Genomic DNA, 21368 nt, shown 5'->3' with positions numbered 1-21368 from the left:
AGATTGCCAGCGACCTAGTCGGAGCCAGCTCACAGACATTTTGGTGCCCAGGACTAAGGGGGAAGAGCAGAAATGCAGGCTGCTTCTCTAGGGACACATGGTTGGGAGGGCACACTGGGAACAGCCTCCCAGGGCTGTGAGGTGTGTAGGGAGCATGGGAAAGCCATGGGATGGGGCCAGAGGGACTGGAAGAACAGGATGTGTCTTCTGTACGTTAGCACATGTTGTGTCGAGCAATAGCTCGACAGTAAATATTTGCTCATGCCGGGGCCGTATTCTAACGTTATAAGCATCTTGTTAATTTTATACTATAGAACTCACGTTGTCCACGATGTTGAGTCCAAGGACATAGTATTTTTTCCATGTTTATAATCTAATGTTGTTTTTGTTTTCCTTTTTAAAAAGTTTTATTTTAGCTGGGCTGTGGTGGCACACACCATTAATCCTAGCACTGGGGAGGCAGAGGCAGGAGGATCTCTGGGTTCAAGGCCAGGTCTACAGAGTGAATTCCAGGACAGTCAGGGCTACACAGAGACATCCTGTCTGGTAAAACAAAAAAAAAAAAACAAACAAAAAAAACCCCAAGGTATTTTAAAAATTATTTGTATATGTCTGTGTGGCCTTTTTTTTTCTTTTTATATTTTTGAGATAGGGTCTCACTATGTAGCTCTGGTTGTCCTGGAACTCACTATATAGACCAAGTTGGTCTCGAACTCACAAGGATCTGCCTGTCTCTGCCTCCTGAGTGCTGGGATTTAAGGCGTGAGCCTCTACACCCAGTTTATGTGTAGTTTTGTTCAGATCCCCTGAAACTGGTTACAGCTGCTGTGGGAGCAGGGTGCTGGTTACAGATGCTGTGGGAGCAGGGTGCTGGTTACAGATGCTGTGGGAGCAGGGTGCTGGTTACAGATGCTGTGGGAGCCGCCCAGGATGGATGCTGGGACTCAGACTCAGGCCCTTTCAGAGAGTGGTACACTTTGTAACTGCTGAGCCATCTCTCAGTCCCAGTGTTCTTCTTTGTAAAAGATTTTAATTGTGTGTGTGTGTGTGTGTGTGTGTGTGTGTGTGTGTGACAGCAAGAGCCCTCAGATCAGAGAAGGGTGTTGGAGCTGGAGTTACAAGTGGTTGTGACCATCCCAAAGTGGATACTAGGAACTGAATTTGGGTCCTCTGCAAGAGCGATGTGGCTCTTAAATACAGACTCATCTCTCCAGCCAGCCCTGCCCCTTTTTTCTACTGTTACATATAAATAAATAATATTTAAGTGAGGAAACAGTCACAAGGGATTTTTTTTAAAAGAGGGTCTCATGTAGCCCAAGCTGGCCTCCAACTTACTGTGTTACCTAGGCTGGCCTTGATCCTCCTGCCTCTCCCTCCATACTACTGGGATCACAGGTGTACAGCCCCACCCCACACCTGGTTCAAGAGCTTTGCTTTCTTTCTTTCTTTCTTTCTTTCTTTCTTTCTTTCTTCCTTCCTTCCTTCCTTCCTTCCTTCCTTCCTTCCTTCCTTTCTTCCTTTCTTTCTTTCTTTTGGTTTTTTGAGACAGGGTTTCTCTGTAGCTTTGGAGCCTGTCCTGGAACTAGCTCTTGTAGACCAGGCTGGCCCTGAACTCACAGAGATCTACAGAGATCTGCCTGCCTCTGCCTCCCAAGTGCTGGTATTAAAGGCGTGCGCCACCACCGCACTTTTATTTATTTATGTATTTATTTAGCATACAGTGTTCTGTCTACATGTGTGCCTGCAGGCCAGAAAAGGGCACCAGATCTCATTATCAAGAGGTGAGTTGTGAGCCATCATGTGATTGTGAGCCATCAAGTGGTTGCTAGGAATTGAACTCAGGACCTCTGGAAAAGAAGTCAATGCTCTTAACCGCTGAGCCCCCAAGAGCTTTGTTTTCATACCTTCAACTATCAAACGTTCTTTTTTTTTTTTTTTTTTTTTTTTTTTTTTTGAGACAGGGTTTCTCTGCAGCTTTAGAGCCTGTCCTGGAGCTAGCTCTTGTAGACCAGGCTGGTCTCGAACTCACAGAGATCCGCCTGCCTCTGCCTCCCGAGTGCTGGGATTAAAGGCGTGCGCCACCACCACCCGGCTCAAACGTTCTTTTAAGAGAGACACTGTGACTCCTAATTGTAAGGAGACAGTGAGAGAGGTGGCCATCCAGAGAGCACCAGAGACTCTGCTACTTTCCCATTGCTCTGAGAGAACTCCAGACAAAACCAGTGTCGGGCAGGTCACAGCTGGAGGGTGAATGGCTGAGTCCTAAGGGTGAGAACAAGAGGATGGGGCGGCTGAACAGTGTCCACAGTCAAGGAGCAGCGGGGTGGATGCTGGGCTCAGTGCTTCTCAGTCTAGGATCCTGAGCGGTGGGGATGGTGCCGCCCACATTTGGGGTGCATCTTCCCACCTCAGCTATCCCAATCTAGGAATTCACAGACACTCAAAAGTCTGTTTCCACGGAGACTCAAAGGTCCCATCAGTTCAATATTCATGATTAACCGTCTCAGTGCCTTTATTTGAAGTATATTTATGAGTCATTTTAGTTTTGTTACAAGTCAGAAGTGATAGTCCCAGCTGACAACATTTAATAGAATATTTCAAAACAGCTAGCAGAGAGGTTGAAGTGTTTCCCCGCACAGAGGTGATAAATGTCTCAAACATCACATACACCAGTTATCCTAATTTAATGTTGTACACATACATCGACATGCCACACTTGTACCCCAGAAACACAGATGATTACTGTGTTAATAAAAATACATTTAAATGCCTTTAATCCCAGCACTCGGGAGGCAGAGGCAGGCGGATCTCTGTGAGTTCGAGGCAAGCCTGGTCTACAAGAGCTAGATTCAGGACAGGCTCCAAAGCTACAGAGAAACCCTGTCTCGAAAAACCAAAAAAAAAAAAAAAAAAAAAATTTAGGACCATTGAGATGGCTCAGCAGATATTTGCTGCCAAGCCTAATGACCTTGGCTCAGGGGCTCGAACCCACATGGTGGGAGGAAAGAACTACCCCCACAAATTGTCCTCTGTCCTTCACACTTGCACCACTGCACAAGCATACCTATGCATGTTTACACACCAACACATGTGTACACCTCAACACACGCATACACCCCTCCCCACAAGTGCAAGTTGGCTTCTTTATTTATTTTTAAGACAGGGTCCCAGGTAGCCCAGATTGGAGTCAGACTAGCTCTGTTCAAGAAAGACCTCTAACGTCTGTTCTCCCTGCCTCTGCTTCCCGAATGCTGGACTTGTGGAAGTGCCCACCATACCTGGGCCTGGGAGAGGCTGGAGCAGCAGGTTCCTGTGAACCAGGTGTTTGGGCAGGATGAGATGGTTGATGTCATCGGAGTGACAAAAGGCAAAGGCTACAAAGGGGTGACTAGTCACTGGTGTAGAAAGAAACAGCCCCGCAAGACCCATTGGGGGTTGCTCAAGGTTGCCTGTATTGGCGCTTGGCACCCTGCCCGAGTGGCCTTCTCTGTGGTTTGGGCTGAGCAGAAAGGGCTACCATCATTGGACAGAGATCAACAAGATTTGCAAGATTGGTCAGGGGTAACTTATCAAAGATGGCAAGCTGATCAAGAACATTGCATCTACTGACTATGACCTTTCTGACAAGAGCATCAACCCACTGGGTGGCTTTGTCCATTATGGTGAGGTAGCCAATGACTTCATCATGCTCAAAGGCTGTGTGGTGGGAACCAAGAAGCGAGTGCTCATTCTCCTCAAGTCCTTGCTGGTGCAGACCAAACGACGGGCTCTGGAGAAGACTGACCTCAAATTCATTGACACCACCTCCAAGCTTGGCCACGGTCATTTCCAGACCATGGAGGACAAGAAAGCATTCTCGGGACTACTCAAGAAAGAACGCACTGCCAAGGAGGAAGGTGCTTGATGCCAGAATTTGCTTAACTGGTGTGGTCTCAATGAAAACTTTTCCAGTGTTGGGGGGAAGGCCGGATAAAGTGATGCACATCTGCACGCCAAGTCCTCCTTGGTGGTGAGGCCGGGATGGAGACAACAGAAACTCCACCTGGAGTAGCCTGTGCCGCGCCAGGAAGAGAGACCTTCAGTCCCACACCAGCTGGACCCCTCCGTGTGTGGCTGCTAGTGAATGGCTCTTGCCCTGGGTGCGCTCTAGCATCCCATACGTTGCAGCGCCCCCTAGTAATTATGTCACACATTCGTAGGCGCTTCCCGGAGACACAGTGGATACCCCTCTTTGGTGTTAAGGAAGTGGCAAACCATGTCCTGTCCTGTTTATTAGAATAATGTCCACGGCGTGGGGAGGGGGAACAAAGGCATTCCTGGCTAGAGGGCTGGCTAGCAGGCAGCTGTGACTTGACAGCATGCGGGGACACTAAGCTGGCTGCAAGGCTGCCTTACCCAGACAAACTGGGGAAGAGTCCACCTAATTTTTAGTCCGAACACTCAGAGCCTGAGAGTGCTCAGAGGTGGGTGGGGTGGGGTTGGGGGTTAGAGCTCTGGGGAGCCCGGAGCCAGAGAAGCCAGAGCCCAGGCTTTGAGTAAACACTGAGCCTGGGGCGCTGGAGAGAAAGGGTGACAAGGAGCACCCACCATCCTGGCTGGAGCCCTGCCGGCGGAGGGAGGGGCCAGGCTCTGCATCTCCCTACCCCCACATGGTTATCTGCAGCCACTGCAAAGAGAGCAGAGAACAGAAGACATTCTGCAGAGGAGGGGAGGGGACCATTTACAGCCCGACCGACGTCCCCACCCCTTCCCGCGTACCTGCTCCATATTCAGGCAGATAGAACCAGTTTTCTTGGGGTCCATGGACAGGAAGAATGCTGTTTTAAGCAAAAGGCGGGGTGGGGAGTTAGCACTGAGATGACCTACTCCCCCAAAAAGGTGAAACTCCGGAAGGTAGGAAGTTATTCCTTGATCATTAGGAATAAAACATCACAACTGGTTAGGAGCCTGGCCCGGGTCTGAGCGCTTGCCCCAGAGTCGGTTACTCCAGGCTAGAGCGCTGGGCAGGTGGGGGCAGGTACTAAACTGTTGTTGTGATTGTTATGATTGCATTTATTTATTTATTGTGGGCGTGAGAGAGGTATGCATGCTTGTCACAGATTGCACCTGTGGAGGTCAGAGGACAGCTTGTGGTCCTTGGTTCTTTCCTTCCACCATGTGGGCGGGCCCTGGGAGATGAACTCAAGTCTTCAGGCTTGGTAGCAAGTACTTCTACATGTTGGCTGTCTTGCTCTTCCTATTGTTTGTTTAAACAAAGTCTCACTTGGTTGCTAAGCTTGCCTCAAACTTGTGATCCTCCTGTCTCAGCTTCCCAAATGTCAAGTACTATGAATATGGACCCCCCAGATCCATGCTTGGAACAATAGTTTTATTTTTGATTTATTTATTTTTTGAGACAGGGTCTTTTGACTGACCTAGGCTGGCCTCAACTTTACTGTTTAGCCGAGGATGACCTTAAACTCCCGATTTTCTGCCCCCATCTCCGGAGTGTTTGGATTAAAGGTGTGCATCACCACACCAGACTTGGCGCATGCTAAGCAAGCACGCTATCAACTGAGCTACTCCCCAGCTCAGGGCAGAAGTGAAGTGTTACCTTATCATCTGTATCATATCTGCTAGAGAGAGGAATAGGGATACGGACAATAGGCACAGCCTCAGCGAGTAGTGAATTTGAACTTGGGTCAGGTGTGTTTTCTGTAATGGAGTGGTTCTACAGAAAGGCCTCAGGGTGAGTGGGTGTGGGAACAAGCCAGCCTTCCTGGTCTAAGCTGCAGGGGGAGATACCTCACTCACCAAACATGGCCTTTAGCCTTAGGAAACAGTTGATGAAGTTGTCAAAATCCACGATCATGTTATCGTCTGCGTACCTAGCCACCACCACTTCAGTTACCTTATTGTTCATCTTGATGCCTAGGAGACAGATGGGGCATGGGGCAGCATTTAGGCCTCCAGACTTGACTGCCCAGCTCCCTGCCTCTGGACAACCTCATGCTCCCTGGCCACCTGCTTTTTCTAAGGCCAAGCGCATCTCGTAGGAGTTCAAGGTCCCGGAGCGGTCCTCGTCACACTCTTTGAAGATGTCCTGAAGACAGACAGATGTCATCAGGCTGTGTGTGCAGCATAGTGGTGGGAATAACAGAACAATGCAGTGTGACTGACTTACAACAGCTGTCTGCGACCCTGGGGCCCCACTCCTCTGACCAACCACTTGAATCTCTAATATTCTATTGCTAGTGGTCGGGGTTAACTCCAGGCATAGCAGGGGCTGTTGGTACCCTGCCCAGGGCTTTCTTGGGGCACCCTTCAGGACTATACCAGGCTATCCAATTACTAACCAGTGTGTGTGTGTGTGTGTATGTGTGTGTGTGTGTGTGTGTTTGTGTGTGTATGTGTATGTGTGTGTGTGTGTATGTGTGTGTGTGTGTGTGTGTGTGTGTGTGTGTGTGTGTGCTGTCTGTCTCTGTGTGTTTTCAGTTCTAATGGCTTCTTCACTAGTTTCCACCCTTCTTGGCTGTCTCTTTAGGGTTCTTTACCGTCCATTTCTTGATCTTTTTCCACAGGATCTGGAACTCCAGAAAACCCAGCTTGCCAGTGCCATCTTTCTGGGGGGGTTAGTCAAGGATAAGAGTGAAGAGGGCATCCTAAGAATGAGGGAACAGAAAGCCTTGACACAGGCTTGGGGTGGCTCCCAGGTGCTAACCACCAGAACTGGGATCTTTAGCTACCCCCAAATCTAACCCCTATCACAAAGGAGGGTGCTGAGGCTGGCTGGAGAGATGGCCGCTTCTGAGTCAGCCTTGGAGGTCAGGGAAGACGATGGGAAAACACTGGTTAGGATTGCCATAGGCAGGGCAGAAAGATACATCCATGAGGTTGATCATACGGCGGCAGACATCCAAACTAAAACCCCTCGTCTTGAAGCTCTTGACTGTGAGGGAGGCAAGGCGTAGGAAGAAGGGAAGAATGAATTCTGTGTGGGACACGCTAGGGTAGCCTTCATCGGGGCGAGCTGTGGGGGTGGGGTAGACCACTCACATTTACTCGCCATCTTGTTGAGCAGTTTCTGCAGCTCATACGCGTCTACTTCCTTGTCCTGGGAGGAGAGACTGTAACCATCTGCTCTGCCCCTGGGGCCCAGCGCCCCCTCCCTTCAAACTCCGCCCCTGGACTTCTTACTCCATTTGCTACTATCTCAAACAACTGGATGGAGTCCTGGTCCAAATCCTTCTCAGAGATGGTTTCCTGGGGAAAAGCAGTCGGGAGGGAGGGAACCAGTCTTAAAAGCATCCTTAATATCCCCAGCCCCAATCCCAAGGCTTTCTATTACCTCTTGAAGGTGCTCAGCACAGTTAACTTCATCCAGCAACCTAGGCATAAGAGAGCAAAGGTTTAGGGGTGACTGGGGACAAGAGAGATGAGGTGACTCGGGACAAGAGAGATGAGGTTCTCGATGGGGTGACCCAGGAAGGCCCTGTCATTGTATATGGAGTGGTACTGAATAGTCATCAAATCTGGGCTCTAGTTTAACTGCTTCTATTACTGATTTAGATCTCACATCCTTGTAGCTCAGTTTCTAGGAGTGTAAAATAGGATTGACGTGGAGGAAGCCCAGAACCTGACATCCTGCAGCCCTTGGGCAGGGAACCTGGCCACAGTGAGGTTAGCCCCTCACCAGGTCTCATTGTGCTTCTCCGTGAAGACCCGAAGCAGGAAGTCAGCATCTTTATGGGGCTCAAAGGTGGAGGGGATAATGATGTATTCCCCTGGAGGCAGCCGAAGGTGACTGTTGACCTCTCGTGAGTTCATGAAGATCTCTGAAAAGCCATGGTCCCGATATTTCACAAAGAACTCTTTCTTCAGATGGATGTTCTGGAGGTTCTGAAACTGTATGTACCCTGGAGGTGGGTACAGGACTAGCACAGGAGAGCCAGCAGAGTGGATCTCCCAAGGTGAGCCATCTTTGGGGCAGGATTGGTGGTGGGTACCAGTAACCCTGCTTTATGGGCTGGACTCCGCCCATGCGGTCAAAAACTCCAGCATGGTCTCACCCTTCCCTGACTCCCACTGTTGGATCATAGGGGTTGGACTCCTAACTTGGGGCTCCCCAGAACTCTTCACCAGATCCCTTCCCTTGACAACCCATATGCAGCCAGGGGTGGACTGGATGCCTGCCCAGGATTAAGCCTTTTGTACCTCCTTTGGGACCTAAAAAGAAAAGAGAGAAGAGGGTCAGATCTTCGGGGCAGTAGAGAGTATCTTCACTTCAACTAGGTGAGTGTGCGCTGTGCATGTGTATGTACATGTGAGCACGAGTGTGAGCCTGGGTTGCTAGGGCACTGGGGCAATGTTGGTGGGTGGGGTGTAGGCTGTTGGCATTAATAATTTGTCCGTTTTGTATTTCAAAGTCCAGTGTGCACAAAGTTGACAAAGGCAGATTTTTATCACTCCGGGTTAAGGACAGGAGAAAGACTCCCAGAGAGGCAGGGCTGACTTGCTGCAAGGGCTAGGATGTGGGTGTGCCGAGGTTGCTACTCCACCCACCGAGCGCCATCTACAGGAACAGAGGAGGCGACTCCCGGAACTGAGGCTGGAGAGCAAATACACCAGCCCTTTTCCCTCCCTTCTAGCTCAGGCTTTGACTATGCCATGTAGTTGAGGATGACTTTGACCTTTGACCTTTCCTGCTTCCACCTCCCAAATGCTGGGATAGCAGTCATGTGTCACCGTGCCCAGTTTTATCCATTGCTGGGGGCAGAACCCAGGGCTTCATGCACATGAGTTACATGACTAGTGTTTTGATTTTCGGACAAAGGGTATCATGTATCCCAGGCTGGTCTCTAACTATGGAGCTGAGGTTGGTCTTGAACTGCTGATCCTTCTGGCTTCTGCAGGCACCTTCATCTGTGTGCACATACCCACACAGACACACATAAACATAATTGAAAATTAGAAATCTGCTGGGCGTGGAAGCAAGAGAAGCGACTCATACATGCATGAATGAATGAGAGAGGAGGGGTGGAGGAGAGAGGGGCTAGGTGCGGTGTGCTTGCTTATAACCCCAATACTTAGCAGAAGCCAGAGGATCGGGGGGGTCAACCTAACCTACGTGAGGTCCTGTCCCAAAAAACTAAAATAAAGTGCTGGCTTTTCTAGCCACGCCCTTTAGAATGTCCCAACCCAGCAGGAAAACCCCATTGAAAGCAAGCAGATGCAGTTAGCTAGTTCTCGGACTGACGGAAGAGTTGGCTAAGTGGATCTCTTCTTTATAAACTAGCTTGCCCATGGTATTCAGTTATACCAACAGAAACAGATCAGGGATGTGGCCCCATTGCAGGGTTTATCAGTATCTTTTTGTTTGTTCGTTTGGTTTTCTGAGACAGGGTTTCTCTGTAGCTTTGGAGCCTGTCCTGGAACTAGCTCTTGTAGATCAGGCTGGCCTCGAACTCACAAACATCCACCTGCCTCTCCCTCCCTAGTGCTGGGATTAAAGGCATGCGCCACCACTGCCTGGCTTTATCTGCACCTTCTTTTATCTTATTTTGAGACAGGGTCTCACTGCATAGACCACACTGGACTGCAACTCATGACAATCCTCCAGCCTCTGCCTCTCAAGTGCTGAAATTACAGACAGGCCAGCACACAGCTCATTGGCTCTAACAGGTGTGCCGGGACACTCAGGCTGGGCTTAGCCTCCCTCCACCTTATTTAAGGTTGGACTTTTTTTTTTTTTTTTGAATGAGCCTTGATTTTCTTTCCTTAGAAAGCTCCATTTTTATTTAGCTTTCTAAGGTCATGCCTTCAACTCTTACACAGCAACTTTCTGTTCCTCAGCGTGGATGAAGAAGGAAAGCTTCAAGAATTTGCTCCTGGAGCTTGTGCAGCGGCCATGCCAAGCTTCTTAGTGTCACTGTGCGCTGCTGGGGTGAGCACTGACCTTGGACTTATAAAATTCTTTTTAGAGCCTGATGGTGGTGGCACCCACTTTTAATCCCAATGCTTGGGGAGACAGAGGTAGGTGGATCTCTGTGAGTTCAAGGCCAGCCTAGTACACAAAGCCAGTTCCTGGACAGCCAGGGCTGTTATACAGAGAAGCCCTGCCTCAAAAAAAATTAGATTTATTTATTTTATCTGTATGAGTGTGTTGCCTGCACATTTGTGTGAGCATTCATGACGTTGTGAACCATCCTGTGGATGCTGGGAACTGAACTCAGGTCCCCTGGAAGAGCAACAAGTGCTCCAGATCCCTAACCTCAACTTTTTTCTTTACATTTTATTTATTCTGTGAGTGTGTGCCTGCTGTGACATGTGTGGAGGTTGGAGGGCAGCCGGAGTGAGGAGACTCCCCTTCCACCATGTGAGGCTGGGAGATTGAGGTCAGGGTGCCAGGCTTAGAAACAAATGCCATTACTCATCAAGCCTTCTTGCTGGGCCCACAGCTTAGCCTTCCCCTTGCCCCACCCCCTCTTTATTCCCCTCTTGCCATGGAGCCTAGGCTGTTACACAAGCAGGGCAAGGGCTAGTGCTAGTTCTGTTCATTACTGAGAGCCCAGACTAGTCAGGGATTCGGCGTACGGTAGGAGATGCTACGGTATTCCATACCTGTTGGCTATATAAGGGAGTGGCTAAATGGGCTTTTCTGGGACCTTGCAAACCATGGCTGCAAGATCCCACAGTCGGTGGGAAACACAGACGGTGATGCTTTTTGGCTTCTGCAGTGAACAGTTTTGGAGGAGTGGCCGGGGCCACATTTGTGTGGAGGTGTCGCTGAAGTCTCCGTCGCTCAGGGACCAGGACACAGTCTCTATCTCTGCCCCTTCAGTGTGTGAGCTTGTGTGGTTACCTCATCTCTCCTGCCTTCAAGATCCTTTCTGTTCCCTAAGGGTAGCCGTAAGTGTGGTGTACGGGTGTTTGGGGTGATGCCTGCCACGAAGGAAATGGTAGTTAAAAAAAAAAAACAAAAACAAAAAACTAGCCAGGTGGTGGTGGCACATGCCTTCGGTCCCCAGCACGCGGGAGGCAGAGGCAGATGGATCTCTGTGAGTTTGAGGCCAGCGTGGTCTGTACAGCTAGTTTTAGGACAGCCAAGGCTACATAGGGAACCCCTGTCTCGAAAAACAAACAAATCTGTGGAAAGGGAACGGAGCCAGAGGCTGGACTGATGAGATGGCTCAGTGGTTAAGAGCACTTGCTGCTCTTGCAGAAGGCTTGGGTTTGGTTCCCAGCACCCACATCGTGACTCAAACTATCTGTAACTTCAGCTCCAGTGGACCCCACACCGTTTTCTGATCTCTGCAAGTATCAGGCTTACATGTGGTAAACAAACATACATGCAGGCAAAAATTAGAGAAAGAGAGAGAGAGAGAGAGAGAGAGAGAGAGAGAGAGTGCTCACACCACACAGAGGCTCAGGAAAAGCAGCAGCAGGGCTGTGGGACCTTAGGGCCCGACTCTCACAGAGGTCCTGGGGAAGAAGGATCTTAAGAGGCCATGCGAGGCACGCATTTAATCCTAGCATTGGGGAGGCCGAGGCAGATGGATCTCTGGGTTTGAGGCTAGCCTGGTCTACATGGCAAAAAAAAGAAGAGGAGAGGCCAGAGGGGACTGGGGACAGCAGAGGCTCACCGAGAAGATAACAAAGCCTATTGTGAGCAGCTGGGCTCCCTCCCGCCTAGCGTGTCTCCAGTTCTTCTGCATCAGGGCCACCAGGCAGGTGCAGACCACCTCGCTTTTGTCTGAGTCATTCTCAGGGTCGTCCTTCTCCAGGAGGGAGATCTTAAACTGGGGGTTGCTCCAGAACGTCTCTGTGGACGACGCAGGGCAGGCTGATTATGCCAGGCCGGGGGCCTTCGGTCCTTGATGCGGGTCCGCGGAGAGATTCCAGCCATGTGTCTGCCTCATTTCCTGAGGACCGTGACATCCGACTGACTCTGCCCTCGTCCACCCTGACTCTGTGACCTTGTGCCCGCACCTACCGGGGTTGTTCCTGCAGCCGCCTGCAGTGCTCCCTTTCCGCCAGCTGCCCTCATAAAAGGTTGTATGCCAGCAGCTCTTGTGCTCCCAGGGGGACAGTGCGTCCGGTGTGAGGTTGCAGATCTCCAGGAGTGTGAAGTTGCTCATGAAGTCTTCGTAGGACATCCTGGGGTGGGGAGTGTAGATGGCACCTTCAGTGCACTCCAGTGCACATCCCTAGGCCCCCCAGCGGCCGTGGTGGGGAGGATGGGTGGGGATGGGGGATGTGCATGTGGAGTCCAAAGCTCCCGGAAGCCACACTGACCAGAACTCCCCATCTTCCTTCTTTCGTAGCAGCTGTATCTGCACGTCCACACTCACCTCTTCCCACTCCCTGGCCCTGCAGACAGAAAACAGCAGAGCGGAGGGGCAGCCGCCCTTCCTCCCTAAGGGACTTTCTGAAGGCCACCTCCAAGGTTAAACAGGGCAGCACTGGGGCAAGGGTTGGCCCCACTGTGACACTGGCTTCCATATGGATCCTGCTATGTCTCTGTTCCCCTCCCTCGGCTCAGGGCATCTACCTGTCACTCCAGGCTCCATTCCACTCAATCTGGCCCCAGGGATTCTGGATCCGAATCAGGGTTTCCATCTTGCCTCTGTAGGAGACCTGGGGGAGAGGTGAGGAAGTTCAGGAAGTGGGCTGTGGCGGCTCTCACATACCCCTGGTTCTCAAGGGGTCCCATTTGCCTCCACTCACATCCTCCAGGCCAGTTACTGAGTAAGCGTGTCCTCTGACCAGCATATTATGGGTCATCGTTTCAAAGTCACTGTTGTTGGTGACCTATAGGAAAAAGGGAAGGGAAGGCATTTGAGGTCTGGCCTGGGAATCCCAAGAAAGCCACTGTTTATGTGGCTCATAACACACATTATACGTACATATGGGGGAGTTTAATACAGTATCGAGGGTCTCAAATTCCTTATGCAGCCATGACTATTCAACTACTCTTAAACTCCTGATCCTCCTGCCTCAGCCTCTGGAGGGATTATAGACATAATCACCACACTTGGCTTATACTTTACACACACACATACACACACACACACACACACACACACATGCATGACTGTAGCAGTCACCTAGTTGTGTGTGTGGTGTATGTGCACACATGGGATGGCCAGAGATAGACATTGAGTATGTTCCTCTATTGTTTTTAAAATCAGTATTTATTTAAAATAGATATTTATATATTTATATATCTATGATATGTATGAGTGTTTTATTTTGATGTTTGTCTGTGTATTACATATTTGCCTGGTGCTCTAGGAAGCCAGAAGAAGGCACTGTATTTCCGGATCTGGAGTTACAGGTGTTTGTGAGCTACCCAGGAGGGTACTGGGAACTGAGCCCAAGTCCTTGGCAAGAGCAGCCAGTGCTCCTCTGTCTCACACTTTGAGACATAATCTCTCACCTAACCTGAAGCTCACTGCATTGGGATCCTGGCCAGCGAGTTCCCAGGATCCACCTGAATTTACCACCAGCACTGGAGCTATAGGCACATATGACACCTGTTTTGTTTTTACATGAATTTGGGGGAATTGAACTCAGGTCTTCGAACTCAGGTCTTCGAACTCAGGTCTTCTGACTTTGCGAGCAAACACTCTTATCTACTGAGCCATTTCCCCAGCTCCTGTACTTTCAATTTTGAGGCAATTGTAGATTCACATGCAACGGAACAGGGAGAGCTTACGCTCCCCTAATACAGATAGATTCCCTCTGGACATTTTGCAAAACTATACTATAAACTGAGTGTGGTGGGGCAGCCTACAATCTCAGCACTTGGGAAGCAGAGGCAGGTGGATCTCTGGGAGTTTGAGGACAGCCAGTGTTACATAGTGAGATCCTATCCCAAAACAAAACAAACCCCGTAATCTCACATCCAAACTAAAACAACAGCAAACTAAATACACTGAAAAGAGAACAAAACAAAACTGTAAACAAAGTCAGAGCCACTTCAAAAGTTCTTGCAGGGGGAGCAGGGGTGGAGGTGGCCAGGAGCTGGGGCGAGGGTGGTGCCATCTGAAGGTCATATAGAGGCAGATCACAGTTTATTGGGGCCGCTGTTGCTGTTTGTATTCTGCGGTGTGCAACCAGACAATTACTGTGATCGACGTGCAGGAAGACGACTGGGTTTCTGTTTTCACTATTGTGAGGAGAGTTGCCACCACAAGCGTTTGTGTGCAGGCTTCGTGGGGGCTCAGTTTGTCTTCCTCTCCTCCTTCTTGTTTGCACTACCCGCCCCCACCATATAACTGCTGTTATATGGCAGTATACTGGGTACATTGATTTGAATAAATATTTGTTGAGTGCTTATTGCGTGCTGGGTATCGTCCAAAGTCCCAGGGTCTGTGGGGAATGAACCAAGTAAAGGTCACTGCCCTCCTGGAATCTCTGCCCTTCTCTCTGGGTCAGAAAATACTAAGGAGAAAGTAACAACAAAGCAGAGGGTATGCCAGGTGGGAACAGACACTCTGGACCAGAGGCAGACAGAATTTGTTCAGGAAATGGGGAGTGAGTGAGAAAATGTTTGGGGAAAGAGTCTTGGGGTAGGGTGGGGGAGCAGTAACAGGTACAGAAGTCCTGGGGCAAGACCCAGTTTGGTTTACTTCGATGGAACAGCCCATCAGGGAAGACATCTCCAACGCTTTTCTGAGGAGCCTTAGCATGTTGTGAGGGGGCTTCTGGAGCTTAATGCTCTGGGCCACGCCGCCTGTGAGGTCTTCAAAACCCTCCATAGTGCTGCCCCCTGCCAGCGCCTCGTAGGATCCATTTAGCCTGCAAGCAGACAGTGCACTGTTAAGCTCCTGGCTGGAGATGTGAACCTGAGGGAACAGTCACGTAGAATGGTGAGCGAAGTGAGACAGGCCTGTCTCCTCCCCTGGTTCAGCCAGTGGCCTGTCACACTCGGCCAGGCTCCTGGAGGCCAGTCTGCTTCCTAGTCTGGGTAACTTACTTGGCATAGGCCTTCTCCAGCAGGGCGCTCCAGAATTCCTGGCGCTGGGCACCGTGCACGAACAACAGCTTGTTATTCTTAGTGGGCAGTCGGTCGTCCACCACCACATTCATCCACTGCCCAAACTGCCAAAGCTGTGGGTGGCAAGGGGACATTTGTCTGCATACAGGTGAACTTTATCCTCCGAGCGCCACCTGGTGGCCATGCCGAGAACATACCAGCAATAGTCACTCACATTAGGATTTTTGTAAAAAACTGGTGTGTGGGGGGGGTATGTCATTTCTTTCCTTCCACCTTATGAGTTTCAGAGATCAAACTCAGGTCATCAGGTTTGGGATAAATGCACTGAGCCACCTGGACCAAGGCCCTTAGAATACGTGAAGGAAAGACAACAAAAGCCCTAAAATTCCTCGACATTCCCAAACCTGGGTCTTGCACCAGCGTCAAGAAAACCCTACCCATGGGGCTGGAGATTTGGCTCAGTGGTTAAGAGTACTGACTGTTTTTCCAAAGGACCAAGGTTCAATTCCCAGCTAATAAATATAAGATAAAAATAAATCAATCACTGAACAAGAAAGAAAGAAAGAAGACCCCATCCGCCTTTAGACTGAGGCCCTGTCTTGATAAAAGGCAGATGGGGGTTGAGGTTTCAGATCTTAAAATTCTCTCCCTATTCTATGACATTCAGAATTGTTCCTAGATCAGCTAAAGGGCCAGGTCATACAAAATACATGGTGGATATTTTCAGTGTCGTGATAACCATGTGTGTTCCTGGGAATGGGCACACATGTGCGTTCACATGTGTGTGTACACGTGCACACACACAAATGAGAATGGAGAGAGAACCACAAACAACTAATTATTTTCTTTAGCACTTTAAAAAACTTAGCTGATGAGTTCGAGACCAGCCTGGTCTACAAGAGCTAGTTCCAGGACAGGCTCCAAAGCCACAGAGAAACCCTGTCTCGAAAAAAAAAAAGAAAAAAAAAAAGAAAAAAACAACAACAACAAAAAACTTAGCTGACATGATTTCTTTCATGAGCTGGTATTTCTCTGAATATTGTTGAAAAGCCATCCCAATTAATATATATTTGAGAAACCAAGTAAAGGTATACATGATCTCTCTCTCTCTCTCTCTCTCTCTCTCTCTCTCTCTCTCTCTCTCTCTCCTATCTTTCTCTGGTGGGTTGAATGAGAATGACCCCCATAGGCTCACATATTTGCATGTTCATCACCAGGGAGTGCAACTATTTGAAAAGACTGGAAGGACAGGGAGGTGTGGCCTTGCTGGAGGAAGTGTGTCACTGGGGGTGGGCTCTGAGGTTTCAAAAGCCCAAGCCAGGCCCAGTAGTTCTCTCTTCCTACTGCCTGTGGGTCAGGATTGTAGCTCTCAGCTCTAGCTTCAGTGGCATGCTTGCCTGTGTGCTGCCAACGCTCCCTGATATGGTGGCAATGGACTAACCTCTGAAGCTGTAAGCCAGCCCCCAGTTAAAGGCTTTCTTTTATAAGAGTTACTGTGGTCATGGTGTCTCTTCACAGCAATAGAACAGTGACTCAGTCTCCCTTCCTCTCTCCCTCCCTCCCTCCCTCCCTCCCTCCTCCCCCTTCCTCCTCCCCCTCTTCCCTTCACCTGAAAATGGAAGATGCCAGCGTAGTTTTTCTTGAAATTCTGGCCCCTGGGCACCACACGGTACAGCAGTTTGGGACAGGTAGTAAGGGCGCCAATGGCAGCCAGCAGCCAGCAGTCTCCTTGAAGGCAGACAGGAGGGGTTGATCCTTGAATAGCCCCACGTGTGTGGAGGCCCCAGATCCCAGTCAGGGGAGGAGTCCCCAGATCTCCCCAGCAGAGATGGCTCTGCCTTTTACTGAGGTGTGTTGGGAAAGGGGCCAAATGGGAAAACCGAGGCACAGCTTGCCTTCTGGGACAGTGAGAACATCTATTAGTTCAGTCCAGGGAGCCACAAATCAGGGTGACATTTGTGGTTTGGGGGAACTTGGGGAGGCTGTATAGCACCCTGCTTTCCTATCTGTTGAACATATCCAGTAACCTTTCTTTATGATTCCTTGTGACCAGGCTGGAGTAGCGGCCAAAGGCCCAAGAGGTCTCCCTAGAAAACTTCTGTCATTTCATCTCAGTATTTAGGTGGCAAAGGATAAATGTTTTCTAAGTTCATTTGTCACCAACCTGGTCTACAAAGTGAGACCTTGTCTCAGAAAACCAGCCAAGAGTTGGAGAGATGGCTCAGCAGCTAGGAGTACTTCCTGCTCTTTCAAAAAACTTGGGTGCACATCAGATCCTTTGCGACCACCTGTAACTCTAGCTGCAGGGGACCTGACAGCGCCCTCTCCTGGCCTCTGCAGGCACTGCACCCACATGCACAAACCCATGCACAGAGACACCTACACAAAATTAAAAAGAAAAATTGCAACCCCCCCCAAAAAAAAACCAATCACCCAACCAATAAAAGATGCCTTGCAACTGGAGAGAAGTCTCGGGAGTTAAGAGCACTTGCTGCTCTACCGTGAGAATCAGAGTGCCGGTCCCAGCCTCGGCATCAGCTATCTTAACTGTAATTCCAACTCCAGTGGATTGTAATACCCTTTTCTGGACGCTGGGGGCATCAGACACACATCTGTGCATACTCTGACACACCACACACACACATCAATAATTAAAATAAAATTTTAAATCTAAAAATTGTCTATCCCATCACCCACACTCTCCTGGAAAAGCTGGGCTCTGTCCATACGCCACTGTGAGCCCTGGAGCTAGCTGAGGATGGAGCACAGTGTCCCTGTGTAAGCATGGGAGCATGGTGCCATGCATCAGTCGCCCACTGCCATTTGTCCCCTGGGGTCAGCCCTCAGTGACAGGCCAGGTGATAGGTGGTGCTGTGTGGGCTCCAGGCTCTGGGAAGTTTCTGTGATGGTTGGTAGCCTCTGGGCTTTGGAGGGAGGCTGCAGGCTGGAGGGAACAGTAAAGACTCTACAGTCATCAACACAAGGGAGCTACAAAGGAAACACTGGCCTCCTCCTCTTGTACCCAGCGTCCCTCGGGCCCATTGAGCCACAGAGACATTGTCGTCCTAGGGCTCTTTGGTCTCTTGCTATGCTTATTTCTGCCATTTTCCCTGCCATAAATAGGAAATAGAGTGGCCGTGGTGCCTGCCCTGGGCCTGAAGGGGTGGGAGGAGATTGTGAGGCCTGGGGTAGTGTCATGTGACTCTACTGCCCCATTACTGATAGCCCAGACCAAAGAAGTCCTACCACCCATGCAGGTGATAAACTTTTGAGTTTTGTTTCCTCAAAAGATAGAACCCAACCCCTGTGCAAAAAAAAAAAAAAAAAAAAAAAAAGAAAGAAAGAAAGAAAGAAAGAAAAGAAAAGAAAAGATGGGGTCTTCTCTAGCCCAGGTTAGCCCTGAACTCATTGCATTGATGGAAGTGACCTTAAATTTTTCACCCCCCCCCTTTTTTTTTCAAGGTCCCTAGGCTTTTGGCTGGCCTAAAACTCACTTTGTAGACCAGGCTGACCTTGAATTCATGAGTAATCTCTTGCCTCTCCTAGATTTTGGGATTATAAGCACATGCCACCATACCCATTTTTTTTTAGTAAAATAAGTTATTTATTTTTATTTTATATACATTGGTGCTTTCTTTGCCTGCATGTATGTCTGTGTGAGGGTGTCATATCCTGGAGTTATAGGCAGTTGTGAACTGCCACGTGGGTGCTGGGAATTGAACCTGAGTCCTCTGGAAGAGCAGTCAGTGCTCTTTTTAAATTTTTTAAAATTATTTATTTATTTACAATCAGTTTTGTTTGTTAGTTTTGTTTTTCAAGACAGGGTTTCTCTGTGGAACAGCTCTAGCTGTCCTGGAACTAGCTTTGTAGACCAGGCCGGCCTTGTTTGTGGCTGACTAGTGAGACCTTGTCTCAATAAATAAATTTTAAAAACCTTGAACAAAACAAATAAACGAAAAGTCCCTGTGTTTTCTCTTGGGCTACCATGGAGCCCCGCAGAGCTTTTGAGAAGGGGCTCAGGCTGCACTGAGATCTCATCCACAGACAGCAGAACCTCAACAGTGGAACGCTGGACCCAGCCACGCCTTCAGACGAAAGCCACGCCTTCAGACGAAAGCCACGCCTTCAGACGAAAGCCACGCCTTCAGACGAACAGGGTCCCACAGTGCAGCTGACCTCAGCTGCAACCTCCTGAGACACTGGGTTAGCCCTGCCGCTCCACTTCTGAGGCTCTCCCACAGAACCTGGGAGGTGAGAATTGCTTGCTGGTTGTTTGGGACAGTCTCGCGTGGCCTCAGGTTGGCCTTGAACTCTTGCTCCTTTTGCCCCTTTTACCCTAGTGCTAAAATTGTAGCTATGCACCACCATGCCTAGTTTGACGATTAAAAAAAAAATTGTCTGTCTGAGAATGTGTGCACCTGTGGGGGCCTGGGAGCGGGGGCTGTGGGGTGGGGACTGTGGGGTGGGGTGCATTCCTGTGCACATGGCGGCCAGCAGGGGGCGCTGAATTCCTTGGAGCTGGAGCTGAGAACTTGGCTGCGGGGTCTGAACTCTGGACTTCACTATTTTGTAGCAAGTGCTCTTAACTGCTGGGCTGTCTCTCTCCACCTGCCTCCAGTTGCTAAGCCTTGGGTAATACATTATACAGCAACAAATATCTACTATATCATCATCCCAATTCACTCCCAAACCAGACCGCAGTAGGTACAGAAGGGCCATAGAGGACACACGCGACTCAGACTTCCAGGCTTAAGAGCCATTCCACAGCCCCCTCCCCCACCCCAATCTTTTTTTTTTTTTTTTTGCCCCAGTTTCCCTATGGAGGCCAGCCCCTTGTTCTCCACTCACCGAGGACCCCTTGGCAGATGTCTGTGGGAGAGAGCTCATTAGTGATGAATTGGGGGTTATTCGTGATATCCTGTGGTGAAGGAATAAGAATGTTAAGGGGTGAAGGGCCCCCCTCCCTACCTCCCGTGCACCTCTGAGTCCTAGGTGAGCAGTAAGGGGTGCTGAGCTATCTGACCACAGCCTGGCTATGAGAGACAGGCTTGGGTGCCAGCCCAGGATTAAACTAGGAGGCTTGGCAGAAGCACGTTCAGAACTGTCCTAGCTCTGACGGCATTGGGGCCTAGTACCAGGGCCCTCCCCGCTTCCCAGTGCCCACCTTGGGCCGCTGCCAGGAGATGTTCTGCGTCTTTTTGGAGTTGGGACCCAGATCTTTGAAGCCTATAGACTTGGATTCAGCAGGGAAAAAGGGGTCCTCAAACAGTTCCCTCTTCCTTAGACATGCCGCTTGGAGCTCCTCAAAGTTCTGATTCTTGTAGTTTTGGGCATTTTGGTGTTGGCCCACGCCCTTGGCCTTGAGCCGGCTACTGTTTATAGAAGCCACCATTCCCTTTTCAATATAAATGTGTTCTGTTAGATTAAAAAAAAAAAGACAAATAACCCAATTTAAAGCAATACTGAAACTGGGTGGGTGGGAATAGCAGCTGTTTGGGAGATGGGAACAGGAGAGTCAGAAGATGTCCATCTTTGGTTACAGAGGTTTTATCATTTTAATACTGTTCTGGGTGGTTTTGTGTGTCAACCTGACACACACTAGAGTCATTAGAGAGGAAGGAACTGTAGGAGTTTTCTCAATTAGTGATCAACGGAGGAGAGCCCAGTTCACAGTGAGTGGTGCCATCCCTAGGCTGGTGGCCCTGGGTTCTATAAGAAAGCAGATGGAGGGGCTGGAGAGATGGCTCAGAGGTTAAGAGCATTGCCTGCTCTTCTAAAGGTCCTGAGTTCAATTCCTGGCAACCACATGGTGGCTCACAACCATCTGTAATGAGGTCTGGTGCCCTCTTCTGGCATACAGGCATACGTGCAGAAAGAATATTGTATACTAAATAAATAAAAATAAATATTTTTTTAAAAAGAAAGCAGATGGAGCAAGCCATGGGAAGCAAGCCAGTAAGCAGCTCCCCTCCTCAGTCTCTGCGTCAGCTCCTGCCTTCAGGACCCTGCTGTCTGAGTTCCTGTCTGAACTTCCTTCAGGGATGAACAGCCAAATAAACCCTTTCCTCCCTAGCTTGCTTTTTGGCCATGGTGTTTTGCTGCAGCAATAGAAACCCTCACTAAGACAATACTTATTTTACTTTTATATGCATTTGCACATGTGCCTGAGTGTCTATCTGTGCACCACGTGCTCACAGAGGTCGAAAGAGGCATCAGATCCCCTGGAACTGAAGTTGGCTGTGAGCTGCCACATGAGTGATGCAATTCAAGCCGAGTTTTATGCAAGAGCAGTAGGTGCTCTTAACCGCCGAGCCCCTCCACCTGCCTCTGCCTCCCAAGTGCTGGGATTAAAGGTGTGCACCACCACGTCCAACCTTATTTAGTTAAA

The 21368-nt window shown here is 49.5% G+C and overlaps 2 protein-coding genes across 2 annotated transcripts; one reads left to right on the top strand and one right to left on the bottom strand.

The window, feature by feature from the left end:
- Positions 1 to 851: 851 nt before the first annotated feature.
- LOC119823727 (60S ribosomal protein L3-like) lies at positions 852 to 3904 on the top strand. The gene is given in 3 exon segments (XM_042055756.1): positions 852 to 970; positions 3267 to 3507; positions 3509 to 3904. Coding segments are annotated over 3 exon segments (756 nt in total).
- On the bottom strand, positions 3037 to 20372 carry Capn11 (calpain 11). Its single transcript, XM_038343798.1, has 21 exons — positions 20145 to 20372; positions 19829 to 19898; positions 16590 to 16708; positions 14960 to 15093; positions 14613 to 14781; positions 12706 to 12789; positions 12530 to 12615; positions 12274 to 12348; positions 11972 to 12135; positions 11622 to 11800; positions 8194 to 8205; positions 7673 to 7884; positions 7328 to 7367; positions 7177 to 7242; positions 7036 to 7093; positions 6864 to 6928; positions 6534 to 6602; positions 6004 to 6082; positions 5794 to 5910; positions 4759 to 4817; positions 3037 to 4666 (listed from the first exon to the last, which is right to left on the bottom strand). The coding sequence occupies exons 1-21, from the start codon at positions 20370 to 20372 to the stop codon at positions 4640 to 4642; spliced, it is 2112 nt and encodes a 703-aa protein (XP_038199726.1). The 3' UTR covers positions 3037 to 4639.
- Positions 20373 to 21368: the final 996 nt, after the last annotated feature.

This window comes from Arvicola amphibius, chromosome 9, assembly GCF_903992535.2.
Source record: "Arvicola amphibius chromosome 9, mArvAmp1.2, whole genome shotgun sequence".
Taxonomy (NCBI): domain Eukaryota; kingdom Metazoa; phylum Chordata; class Mammalia; order Rodentia; family Cricetidae; genus Arvicola; species Arvicola amphibius.
Note: the sequence above shows the minus strand (reverse complement) of the source record. Positions and strands in the feature narration are given on the sequence as shown.

Bases quoted from the DNA above. Each gene is read 5' to 3' on its own strand.
- Capn11 (XM_038343798.1), bottom strand. From the start codon at position 20,372: ATGGTGGCTTCTATAAACAGTAGCCGGCTCAAGGCCAAGGGCGTGGGC. The intron at 16,709-19,828 runs GTGAGTGGAGAA...TCTGCCTTCAAG, and splicing joins CATCTGCCAAGGGGTCCTCG to GAGACTGCTGGCTGCTGGCT. The intron at 4,667-4,758 runs GTACGCGGGAAG...CTCTCTTTGCAG, and splicing joins TCTGCCTGAATATGGAGCAG to TGGCTGCAGATAACCATGTG.